This window comes from Lithobates pipiens, unplaced genomic scaffold (assembly GCF_037356315.1).
Source record: "Lithobates pipiens isolate NorthernLeopardFrog02 unplaced genomic scaffold, aLitPip1_a1.2 Scaffold_62, whole genome shotgun sequence".
Lineage (NCBI taxonomy): Eukaryota > Metazoa > Chordata > Amphibia > Anura > Ranidae > Lithobates > Lithobates pipiens.
Window position 1 is genome coordinate 1,604,939 of NW_027507884.1, and position 13,795 is coordinate 1,618,733.

At 40.8% G+C, this 13,795-nt stretch overlaps 1 protein-coding gene across 2 annotated transcripts in view; it reads left to right on the forward strand.

The window, feature by feature from the left end:
• LOC143958862 (high affinity immunoglobulin gamma Fc receptor I-like) overlaps positions 1 to 13,795 on the forward strand; it is a 62,562-nt gene that overhangs the window by 20,788 nt on the left and 27,979 nt on the right. For both annotated transcript variants that reach the window (XM_077467841.1, XM_077467842.1), the window contains exon 4: positions 3,272 to 3,520. In XM_077467841.1, the coding sequence (XP_077323967.1) occupies positions 3,272 to 3,520 (249 nt within the window). The remainder of the gene's footprint in view (positions 1 to 3,271; positions 3,521 to 13,795) is intronic.

Here is a 13,795-nt window from a genome sequence, read left to right on the forward strand (position 1 = left end):
TCCCGCCGTGCTCCTGTACCCTCTGCCGCTTACCGGAGCCGTCGACAGCGGCAGAGGCGATCCGGTCCTCTCCATGGCTGTGCATGGAGATGAATGAGGGAAAGATGGCCCATCTCCATGACACTGCAGGGCGGAAGCGACATCAAAACGTCACCTCCGACCCATAGCTCTTAAAGGGACTTTTTTTAAATAATTTTTTTAAATGACAATTTCTTTTTTGCATTTTAGTGTAAATATGAGATCCGAGGTCTTTTTTGACCCCCAGATCTCATATTTAAGAGGTCCTGTGATGCTTTTTTTCTATTACAAGGGATGTTTTACATTCCTTGTAATAGGAATAAAAGAGACATCATTTTTTTTATTTTTAAAACAGTGTAAAAATAAAAGGTAAAATAAATAAGAAGAAATACATTATTTTTTAATCGCGCCCCGTCCCACTAAGCTCACGTGCAGAATCAAACGCATGAAACCCAAAACATGCAACCTGTAGAATTTTTTTAACATTTTTGGAGGTTTTTAAGGGTAAAAATTTGTCGGCATTCCACGAGCGGGGCGCCATTTTGAAGCGTGACATGTTGGATATCAATTTACTCTGCGTAACATTATCTTTCACAATATAAAAAGAAAAGTGTGCTTGTAAGACCACTACGCAAATATGATGTGAGAGAAAATATTGCAATGACCTCTATTTTATTCTCTAGGGTGTTAGAAAAAAATGTATAATGTTTGGGTAATTTTCTAGCAAAAAAAAACAGTTTTTAACTTGTAAACAACACATCTAAAAAAAGAGTCTTGATCCTTAAATGGTTAATTTGCTAATGTCACGCAACTGAGTGGACACACAATTTTTTTTTAAGACAATTAAAAAATTTACATTTTCGATAAAATAGTGATAAATTACACTTACAAAGTTCCAACTTGATCAGATTACATAACCAGGAAACCAAACCTCCACTGGATGTTTGGTCACCATGAAGTTGCAACAACTTCCTCTTATGGAAATCCAGAAAAGGGAGAGATAGAATGCACATGGAAAATCGCAGCGAATGACACTGAGCACACCAGGGACTAAAACTGCTAAAACTCCTCAAAAATGGTGGATACTGCTAAGGGCTTTTTCTCGCAGAGAATAGATACAGGTACCCTCCCTCTTCAAAATCACTCCTAGTCTCTGCACCCTACCCACCTCCGAGCACCGTCCCTTGGTTTCACCCCTACCCACCTCCCAATACCACACTTTTCAGAGAAAACAAAGCAGGTATATTTTGTGGTCCTAAGTAATTTGTATGGAATTTGTTAATGATAATATAAAAAGCAGTAAAATAGGTCCCCTGTAGCAAGCAACAATAGATCCCACTGGCAACAATAGACCCCCTCCCAAGCAACAATATCACCCGATCCAGCTCAAGAACAATAGACCCCCACAAGCAGCAATAGATCTCCCAACAGCTAACATTACTAGACCCCTCCCTTAACAGTTACATAGTTACATAGTTAGTCAGGTTGAAAAAAGACACAAGTCCATCCAGTTCAACCTTAAAAACAAATAAATAAAATAAAAAATAATTTTCTACAGCAGGGGAAAAAAATTCTTTCCTGATCCCCCAAGAGGCGATCGGATTTTCCCTGGATCAACTTTACCTATGTTAGTACCCAGTTATATTATGTACATTCAGGAAAGTATCCAGGCCTTTCTTAAAGCAATCTACTGAGCTGGTCAGAACCACCTCTGGCGGGAGTCTATTCCACATTTTCACAGCTCTAACTGTGAAGAAACAGAGAACAGTAGATCCCTCCTAGCAACATAAGATCCCCCAGCAACAATAGACCGCTCCTTCAACAATATATCCCCCCTTAACAACAATAGATCCTCCAGCAGCCAGCATCAATGGACCCTTTAGCACATCCCAGCTCCCCATTAGATACATTCAGTCCTGGAGGTGTCAGAATCACGTTCCCCGCGTTCCCTGCGTTCTCCACGCTCCCCGCATTCCTGGCAGCACTGACCAGTGGTGACCAGACATCCAATGGAGGTTATTTGCCTAGTTACATACTCTGATTACGTTGATACTTTGTAAGTACAATTTATTTTTATTTTATTAATTAAAGGCTTTTCTGTTCCAATTCTACCCCAGTTATATACTGTATGTCTTCTGATATACGTGGAGCTTCCATTGAGTTGCGCTACATCCAAAGATTCCACCCTTGGTCTAGCAATGCCTATGCACAGCATTATTTCATGTCATGGGCAAGACTGATGTCCTGTCTGGTACACACAAAGAGATTATTGGGTGAATGATTGTTTTTTGTTTTATTTTGCATGCTAGTCTCATATCAAAAATAAAGAGGTTACCAAAGTTACAAAAATGCTCATATGACAGAAGAAAAAATTTGGAAGTGATTTACCGTATCTTCCGGCGTATAAGACAACTTTTTACCCTTAAAAAAATGGTCAAAAAGCAGGGGTCGCCTTATGCGCCGGGTCAGCCCCTCGGATGTCTGCTGGATGTGCGGTAATACTACATGTAGCTTCGGCTACATACAGTATATACCACTGAGCCAATCCCGGTGAGCGATGTATTCAAATGAATACAGAATCTGCTCGGATTGGAGTAACAACCTCTGCCAATCCGTGTAGCTTGCTTGGATTGGCTTTGAGAGTCAGAGAGGCACGGGCTGATGATGTTACAGCCTCTGCCAATCCAAGCAGGCTTTATATTCATTAATAGAATACATCGCTCGCTGTGATTGGCCCCAGCAAGAAGAAAGGATATGGCTCCAGCTCCAGCAAGAAGGAAGAAATATGAAGCGTCGGAAGCCTCGGAAAGGGGGGTCGTCTTATACGGTAAGTACAGGCAAAAACTCTTAAAAAAATGTAAAATTAGGGGGTCGTCTTATACGTTGGTCACCTTATACACCAGGAAATACGGTAATGTATTGTATTTTCGGAAGAAGACTGTACGGATTAAACAAAAACCATACGATCTGGTATCAAGAAAAATGTTCGTGCTTGTCCCATCCGATAATGTCACATGACTTGTCTTGATCGGCTTTCAAAAGCTATGTACTAACGATCAGACTATCGTTAGATCACATTGAAAGTGGTATTTTTCGTACGATTTTATGATTGTGTGTATGGGCCTTAAGGGTGTAGGACAAGAATCCCCTGGGAGGTGGTGATTTATAGGAAAGGGGTGGGATCTGCATGAAGGGGTAGAACACTCTTTAGTTATCTTTGCTCTGATAGGTTGTCTGTGGTTCTGTTTTTCAGACTATTTGATCCTGCAGTCTCCTCTCTATGTTCATGAAGGTGACAATGTGACTCTGAGATGTCACTATCATCCCGGATATTCTGAAGGACAGACTATATTTTACAAGGACGATACTGTCATAAGACATTTGGGATCAGATCCTGAGTTAAATATTTATAACATAAGCCTAGCAGGATCCAAAGAATATAAATGTACAAAAAAGCTCCCGCATTTTGAGTACAGTGGAGAAGCTTCTATACCTATGAAAGGTAAGTCCTGCAACATGATTTGGGTGGAGTGGTGCAGATTTGACCTCCTCAAGTGTTAATTATTCCCAGAGATCTCCTCCACTCTTCTAGCTTTGAATTCGGTTAGCTCCTTACTTTGGTCTTTCATATACTCCTGAGGAGAAGTCAGGAAAATGAAGGTGACACAGAAATGTTTATAATATAGAATTGAAAATAGACATTGCAGCATCTAGAGACAGGCAAAAGTTTTTGATCAAATCTCTTGTTGTGTTCTCACACCATCTGTATCATTTATTACAATAATTTAGTATTGTAGTATACAGGGTTGGGAGGACTGCTGGGGACAGGGGAGCACTGAGGACCTGGGGAGGTATAGGGGGGCAACCACAACTAAGTGGTCCTTTTATATTACTGATGCCTTGTATACACGGTCGGAAATTTCAGTTGGAAAAGGTACGATCGGATTATATTGTCAGAAAATCCGATCGCGTGTGGGCTCTATCGGACTTTTTCTCCAACGGAAAAAAATTTGAGAGCAGGATCTAAAATTTTCCGACAAAAAAATCCGATCAGACTCTTTCCGATAGTTTGTAGAGAATTTCGACGGACAAAGTACCACGCATGCTCAGATCAAATTATGAGACCTAAGCTATTGGCTACTAGCCTCTACGTAGTCCCGTCATATGCAACGAACGTCACCACGTTCCGAACGATCGGATTTTCCGACAACTTTGTCCGACCGTGTGTATGCAACACCAGTTTCGGACTAAATATAAAGATTTTGTAGTCGGAATGTCCGACCTTGTGTACAAGGCATGACAGATTTTTTTTGGCCACAGAAAATGTACCATGCAAAGTGTGCCATGGTGCATCAGGTGGCTTTTTGACTCTCGCCATTCAGAAGACTTTCCTTTCTTATGATGATATCACAGGTATGAACAGGGATCATATAGCAATTTAATGCCCATGATGTGTCACTGACTGCAGGTTCCCAATCTGATCAATGTTTGAGGCGGGGTTCACACTATTGCAAATTGTAATGCGGGATCCCCACATCCAATTCGCAATAGCAATCGATTGTGACCGTCTCTCTATGCTGGTTATATATCTCTGATGCGAGTCCTGTGTGTCTTTTCGTCCGTTTCAGGTCCGAATTCAGCCCAAAATGTGGGCTGAAATCGGACCTGAAACGGTGAACCAGGACGCACAGGAGCCGCATCAGCATTAGGTGTGAACCCAGCCTCAATGTTGAGTTATTTTCATTCAGGGGCACCAGTCAAACATATCTCAGTACTGGTCCCCAAACCAGTCCTCCCCTACCAGGGGTAGCATACATTCCACAGCCCACACAATGTTTTTGACTGTAAATATTTAATGTCTTGGAATATGTACTGTGCCTCCAAGATGAGCTTAAAGTGATTCTAAAGGTAAATTTAACAAAAAATAAAAAACAGGTCATACTTACCTGCTCTGGGGTTCCTAGGATAAAATTTCTGCAATATGTGCCACGCAGCAATAAAAATTCAGTGATATAAACCACCACCGCCACCTCTAGGTGAATTGCCTGCTCACCTTAGGAGAAGACCCCTTGGGTCAAATCACACCTCTGGTTTAGTGGTTTTTAATAATCCTGAACAGTGGCGTAACTAGAACCTTCAGGGCCCCGATGCAAGAAACCATGAAGGGCCCCCCTGACAGGTACTCCGAGCTCGGTGGCGGAACTCCAGGGCCCGGTTGCAATTGGGTGGCTGCATGTAAAGGAACCAATTCCTCCATTTCCCACCGCTTCTCCACCTCTCCCTCCCACAGGCATTCAGCGGCTGCAGGAGGAAAATGTCGGTGTTTCTCAATCTTTTTCCAGTTAGGGCACCTTTTAAGTACATCCCTAGGTGAATGGGGCTGCACTGCAACCCCCCTGCAACTGTGTGCATTGCATGCCGTTGCAGCATAGCAATGATGCATTTAAAACCCTCCATCTTATGCATTAAGGTGAAAAAACACCTGACAGTCACCGGAAACCTTTACAATCACATTAAGGGGTTAAAACAGGTGGTCAGGGGGCAACATATTGCCTCTTTACTGAGCACAGATCGCTTTTCAGATGAACAGCATTTTTTTACTGGTACTTTGAACAAGCAAGAAAAAAAAATCAGTTCTGATTGTACACATATGGGGTAGGGCTGGGGAAAAAATCGATTTGAATCTTGAATCGAGTTGAAAGGTCAAATTGCTTCAAATTTTCAGCAAATCGATTTTTTTTTTATGTTTTTTTTTTCCACCAGGATCGGCGTTGACACCACACCGGTCCTGAGGAGCTGCGGGCAGGAGTTTTTAGGTGAGGCCTTGGCTTTGGCCTAGTCCGCGAGGCCGGACCCAAGGACTAGGACGAAGCCGCGGCCTCGCCTAAAAACTCCTGCCTGCAGCTCCTCAGGACTGGCGCAGTGTCCATCAAAACAAAAAAAAAAACTCGATTCGAATTGAGAATTGAGTTTTTAAAAAAAATTAAAAAAAAATATTTTTGAACTAGCCCAGCTCTAATATGGGGAGGGGGGTCAGGATTAAACGCGCATACATAAAATGTGAATACATACATCTAAACAGCGGCGGCTGGTGCTCAAAATTTTTGGGGGTGCGCAAACAATTTAGAAAAAAAATCATCAAATGCAGCCACTGTGCCGTCAAGCGCTGCCACTGTACCCTCAAATGCAGCCACTGTGCCCACCAAACGCTGCCACCATGCCATCAATTGCAGCCACTGTGCCATCAAACGCTGCCACTGTGCCATCAAACGCTGCCACTATGCCATCAAACGCTGCCACTATGCCATCAAATGATGCCACTGTGCCATCAATTGCAGCCACTGTGCCAAATGCTGCTACTGTGTCCATTTAACGCTGTCACTGTGCCCTCAAACGCTGCCACCGTGCCATCAATTGCAGCCACTGTGCCATTAAATGCTGCTAGTGTGCCATCAAATGCTGCTAGTGTGCCCTTGAAAGCTCCCAGTGTGCCCCCGCCCGCTTGCCATCTACACACATGCACATACACATGTACATACACACACACACACACACACACATACATACACACACACACACACACACACACACACATACACATACAAATGCACACACATACATACAGAAGGTCTTTTCAAAAACGGCAGTGCTTTCTCTATCTTACCTCTTTCTGCCAGGAACTGCACTGTAGGGGGAGACAAAGAGCACACACTGCTTTCACTTTAGTTGTAATCAGTGTGATGACTCCAAGCTCCCCGCACAGTGCCAATTACAGTTCGGCTCAGTCTCAGCCGCCTGCTCCTTGATATACACAGGGGGGGCCTCAAGGGCCCCCTGCAGCATGGGGCCTGGTCGCCTTGGCGATCTCAACGACCCCTATAATTTCACCACTGATCCTGAAAGGAAACACCGCTGTATCTTTGATCCTCTGTAGTTCTCATCAAGTGCACTGGAAACTGCTCCTCTGAAGTTGCTCAGAGCAAAAAGGAAACATTCATCGTGCAAAATTGCTTAAATAGATGTGTTTTTATTAAACATCAAAAGGGAATGGACCTCCATTCCCTTGTAGAAGTCACGTGACCAGTGACACAACACGTCAGGTGGAGCCGGTGATGTCACTTTTGGTGTCTCAGTAAACCCAGAAGATGAGCGATGAGGAGGCAAGCTCTTGGTAAATGAGTATCTTAGGCATTTAAAGTGGTTGTAAACCCTTACAAACCACTTTGACCTACAGGTAAGCCTAGATTAAGGCTTACCTGTAGGTCCAAGAAATATCTCCTAAACCTATATGGTTTAGGAGATATTTGCCCGAAAACAGGCACCGCTGTCTACGGCGCATGCGCCGTAGACAGCGGCGCGCAGGCGCACTGAGCGCGGCATTCTCAACGACGGAGCTGCCGCGCATGTCGGCTCCCGTGCGCATGCGCGGGAGTGACATCATCTCGGCTTTGCCGAATGACAGTGGCGGAGCTGCGAGACCCTACCAAGAAGATGGATGCGGCGGACTACAGGGGACAGCGGCGACTTCGCTGGCTCCTGTGTCAGGTAAGTGACACATAATGGACTACTATGCGATGCATAGTAGTCCATTATGCTTTGCCTTTGCAGGGAATCAAAGAGAAAGTAAACTCATCAGGGTTTACTTCCTCTTTAACAAGATGACTGCTGTTTGAGTGGGCATTTTTATGTTTAATAAAAACACATCTATTTAAGCAACTTTGCACGATGAATGTTTCCTTTTCGCTCTGAGCAACTTCAGAGGAGCAGTTTCCAGAACACTTGTTGAGAACTACAGAGGATCAAAAATTCAACATCCTTTCAAGATTATTAAAGACTACTAAACCAGAGGCGTGATTTGACCCAATGGGTCTTCTCCTAAGATGAGCAGACAACTCACCTAGAGGTGGTGGTTTATATCACTGAATATTTATTGCTGCGTGGCACATATTGGAGCAAGGTTATCCAAGGAAGGATCCCAGATTTTTTATTATTTTGTGGGACGTTATCACTTGAACTGTTTATCACCAGATTGCGTTGTTTATTACACTATTGTGTGTTATTTATTATTCACATTTTATAGTAATTTTTTCTTGCTGCTGTAGTATCAGCAGTGATAGGTTTTATAGGTGTCAAAGAAGAGGGGTTATATTGCGCTATTGACTATTAAAGAGCAGGTATAGATGGGTATGAGCAGCCTCTACTAAATATCTCCACCCCAGAGAGAAAGAGAGGGGGTATTATGTCAGTGAAAGCAATGGTAGTAGATGTGGCGCTATATCTATGAAGTTCCCAAGATGGTATAATTAATATTGGCAAAAAATATAAAAAAGGAACATGATAATGTAAAGAAAATAATATTGAAAATTAATAAAAATTATAAATAAGTGAATAAATGAATAAATATATTTATGTGTATGTGTACTAATTTGATGCGTGTAAAATTAATTAATTAGTTAAATTTCTTCCTAATACATCTAGAATAAACATACAATGAATAGTATCATAATCCAAAAAATATATACCATAAATTATTTCCTAAGTGGAAACTTTCTATTTTCCTTGCACCGTTTGGACTTATAAACTAATCTTTAGCTGGACTTATTTCTTATTTCAACACACCATATTGCACCTATTTTGGTATACCCTTTTTTTCTTTTTTCTTTATCACAGTTATTTAACCCCGAGTGGGGTTCGGATTATCACATTTTATTGTTCACTATCATGTTTATTTTTAGGAAATAATTTATGGTATATATTTTTTGGATTATGATACTATTCATTGTATGTATATTCTAGATGTATTAGGAAGAAATTTAACTAATTAATTAATTTTACACGCATCAAATTAGTACACATACACATATATATATATATTTATTCATTTATTCACTTATTTATTTATTTATAATTTTTATAATTTTTATTAATTTTCAATATTATTTTCTTCACATTATCATGTTCCTTTTTTATATTTTTTGCCAATATTAATTATACCATCTTGGGAACTTCATAGGTATAGCGCCACATCTAATACCATTGCTTTCACAGGTTTTATAGGTGATCAGATAATCACTAGTTTTTGGGATTCATGCACAGGTTGAATTAGCGCACCATTCTCTTGAGTGTTTTACAAACAATTTTGTGAATTTTGCTCAAAATGGGCAAACTTTAAGTCTATGGGGGGTGGATTTTGTCGTTGAAAGTACACAAATCCCTTAAATTACAGTTGGGAGATGTCTTAAAGCTGTATGTGGATTAACAGAATAGCAGAATTTTCACAAACAGCCTCAAAAACAGCACATTCTGGCATACTTGGCTTTGAAATTGAAAAATTTTCTGGTCAATGAACTTGGCTTACCTTTTTTTTTTTTAAAAAAAAAGTGAAATTAATTGGAGTGCTGTTGTGGTTTACAACAGCACTCCAATAATTTCAGTTTTTAAAAAAAAAAAATTTTTTTTCCAGGTTTATTAGCGGCACATGCTTTAAATTGTGTGGTACTAAACCTGTATTGGCTGAGAAATAGAAGCAACAACAAATCTAAAGGCCATAGGAAGATGTCTTCTTCATAATTAGAGCGAAAGCAGGTATAGCTTGGTGAAAATTAGCCAGTGCCACAATAGTCTGAAAGTTTAATTTCCTTTTAATTGTAGCACCAAACTGCATCATACTAAATGGAAACCCTTCTTTGGATATGTGGAGAGTACAGTAGCAACTGATTATCACAGATTTACTATGGTGACGATGGCGGCATTTGCATAATTGCTTGTAGTTCAACTTAAGCAGCTCATAGATTATTTGATTTTTTTTCCCCCACAGTCAGTGTTGATGGGGTAATCCCTCCCACAGTACTATTGTGTTCTGCTGGCAGGGAGCCTTCCTGGTTGGTCAGAACACAATGATTACTGCTATAGACACCAGCAGTAATTGCATGTAACAAATCCAACAGGCTGGTTGTTGTTTTGCCCTTGAAGTCATCTGACATGATACATGAACTCTTTGTCTTGAAGGTTTGCTGGTGATAGTTCTGGTTCTCTGAATATAGCTAAGTGTCTTGAGTTCTGGAGACATCCAAGCGCCATTATGTCCACTTGTTTTAAGAGAAAGGTGGCAACTATAGGTGATAGTCTTATTATGTTCACAGAACCGGTAAACCTTACACCATTTTTTTTTTCCAATAACTTTTATTGAAAATTTTCAAAAAGTATATAAAATGTACAACGTACAGAAAAGATCTACAGAACAGGGAATTTCCCGGCCATAGTAATATTAGACATATCAACATTTTAGCAAACGACGTGTGTAGCAAAGCATACCTGTAAGTTTAGGAATATGTGCCAGGTAAAGCAGTAAAACATAGTAGGCATTTAACATATTGTCTGCTCACACGAATTGACAATAGCCTGAATAAAAAAAGAAAACAACAAACTTACAATAACAATGGAGTTGGGATAGGAATAGGGACAGGACTGGAGCTTGAGATGGACCTTGTTTTATCCAAAATTGAAAGAATATTCTCTAGTTTAACGAGTTATCTTCATATTGATGGTATCTTGCCCTCCAAATTTTCCCCTCAGTCGCCACACTTCCCACCCGAGCCAAACCTTTTCGCCAGTAGAGATTCATAGATGTGGTTAGTTTTAGTAATGGTAATGGCTTCAGATATGTTTGGTGCAACATCTGATTTCCACTTTTAAGTTATAAGTGATCTGGCTGCTAAGAGTATGTGCGTGATGACCACGTGGAACTGTGGAGGGAAATCCTCAATTCCCAGATTAAGTAGTGCTAGTCCCGGATCTGGGGAGGTAAACATTCCAGTGATGGAGGAAATTAGGTGGAAGATACTGTGCCAGAAACTGGTTAGATGCTTACAGGACCAAAATATATGCTTAATGGTGTCCACCTCTCCACATTCCCTCCAGCACAAGTTAGAGTTCGCACGCGAGATTTTAGACATCCTATATGGCGTAAGATACCATCTAAAGCCCCATACACACATCAGATTATCTGCTGATTTTTTCCTTCAGATTTACCAAAACCATATAATATGAGGTCAAACCTTAGGAGTTTCAATTTGTATGCAACCAGGCAGGCCCCTACACTACATGGTTTTGGTAAATCTGAAGAGAAAAATCAGCAGAAAATCTGATAGTGTGTATGGGGCTTTAGAGTTATTTTTTGAGAAAGTTCTCTATGATTTGCACATTTTGATGCTTTGTAAATTGAGTTGATGGCTAATCGCCATTGTTGTTGTGTAAATATTTTCCTCCTCCCATTTTTGATAGGGAGCAGATTTTGTGAAAACTCGTTTGTGCTGAAAGTTGTGGAGTTGTGTAGAATTTCCATATACTGTCATGTAAGTATAGCCGTTGGGATTTCAGGGAATTTAAAAAATGAGAGACTTGGGTGAATTTATATTCATCTCTGGGTAGGAAGTTATACTCTACTTTGAGAGTATTGGAAGTTTTAAGATGGAATAGATCAGCAACGTAGTTAATACCCTTAAGTTGCCAGTCTTTTAGAGTAATATTGGGGATAGCTTTAGATAATAATTCGATACTTGTGGGTATTTCCGTCGTTTTAGTATCTAGTGGTCTAAGTTTGTGGAGGTCCCTCCAAGCCCAGAGTGAGGCTTGTATAGTTAAAGGCAAATGTCTTAAAGGGAATGGCTTCCACAAATCAAGGAGCAGCAGAGCTGGAAGATCTCCTGTGGGGCTCATGGTTTGTTCAATGTTACGCCAAGGGGCAGTTGACGTGTGATCAAACCAGGTTTTTATTTGGGTAAGCATAGCTGCCCTGAAATAGTCCTGCACCTCAAAAAACCCCATACCTCCTGATATCCTATGCTTAGTTAAGAGGGCTTTAGAGCATCTTGGTTTCTTTGAATTCCATACATACTTAATGAGAAAGGGAGTTTAATGTCTTGAGATGAGTAGATTTCAGGGGGATGTTGAATGTGCTGAATATGTACAGGATTTGAGGGAGCAGAAGCATTTTAAATGAGGCCAGGCGACCTGGCCAAGTCAGTTCAGTTTTGGAGAGGCGTTTAGTTTCTATATTTAATTTATTGAGCAGTGGAAGATAGTTTGCATCAGCTAATTTTAGTGGGTCAGCTGTTATTTGAAGGCCCAGATAGATTTTATCACTACTCCAGGGAAAGGGAAAGGATTTTTGCAATCTTCTTTGGAGATCTGATGGTATGCCTAGGGGGAGAATGAGCGATTTGGTGTGGTTGACTTTGTAGTACTAGATTCGGCTAAAACTACCTAAAATGTAGTGGGCATGAGATAAGGATTGGGATGGATAGGTTATGAATAAAATAATGTCATCTGCGAAGAGATTGATTTTGTGGGTTTTGTCTTGGAAGGAAAAACATTTGATACTGGGGTGGGACCTAATCTTTTCGGCCAAGGGTTCTATTAATAAATTAAAGATAGAGGGAGACAGGGGGCACCCTTATTGGAAATAAGAAATGGGCATGATAGAATGTTAGATGTATAAACCTGTGTGAAGGGTGACGAATAAAGAGCTAGGATTGCAGATAAGATGGGTCCCTCAAAGCCAAATTTACTGAGGGTAGACTTCATGTATCCCCAGTGTATCCTGTCGAACGCCTTCTCCGCATCCAAAGAAAGGAGCAGAGAAGGCATCCAACAGGTCCCTGCGTGTTGAACAATATTAATGACTCTACGGGTCGCATTCAAAGCTTTTCTTCCCGTTGTAAAACCTGATTGATCAGGATCAATCAGTGTGGGTAAAATGAGAAGGAGTCTCTGAGCCAGGATCTTAGCATAAATCTTCACGTCTGTATTCAGAAGTGAGATGGGGTGAAAGTTGGAAGGTGTGTCCGGACTTTTCCCTGTTTTGGGGAAGGTGATAACATACGCCCTAAGCATCTCAGGTGGGAATGAGGAGGATGTTATAGCCTGAGAAAAAAATAGTTTGTAATGAGGGGGATACAATTTCCTTAAAGGTTTTATAATAATCGTTAGGGAGACCATCTGGTCCCGGGGCTTTACCTAGTGGAAGGGATTGGATTGCCGTTTGGATCTCAACTTGTGAGATAGGCGCATTGAGGGTCAGCAGCTGTGCTTGTGATAATGTTGGGAGATTGATACATGCTAAGAATGATTGCATCGCTTTCTCTTTAGGTTTCGGGGTGTTGTCATCTTGTTTAATGTTGCATAAAGAGGAGTAATACAAAGCAAAGGTATCTGCTATATCTTTAGGGTTATATAGTTTACTCTTATCTGATGCTCTAATTAAATAGGGGATTTTTGTGTGGGCTCTGTGCTCCTATAGGAGTCGGGCTAAGTGTTTACCAACTTTGTTTCCTGATGAATAGTGCGTAAATTTTAAGAAATCAATAAATTTGTTATGTTGTTCTAAAAGCATAAGTCTAAGTTCAGAGCGGAGGCTGTTCAGTCTGTTTGCCAGTACGGTACTCGCAGCGACTTTATTTTGAGTTTTTAATGAACCTATATCATTCAATAGATGATCTAGTCTAAGGGATCTTTGTTTTTTGATCCTCGCACTAGTTTGTAATAGAATTCCTCTAATAAATGCTTTGTGGGCGCACCACAATATCATGGGGTCTGCTACAGAGTTGTTATTGATTGTGAAGAATTATTTTAGTTGTTTAGTTAAAGCGGTCACATGAGTAGACGTCTGGAACAGACTGGAGTTAGCTCTCCAAATATTAGACACATTATGAGCGTTCTCCTCAACCACTGTGACCGAAACTGGAGCCTGGTCAGACCACGAAATGTCATGAATGGT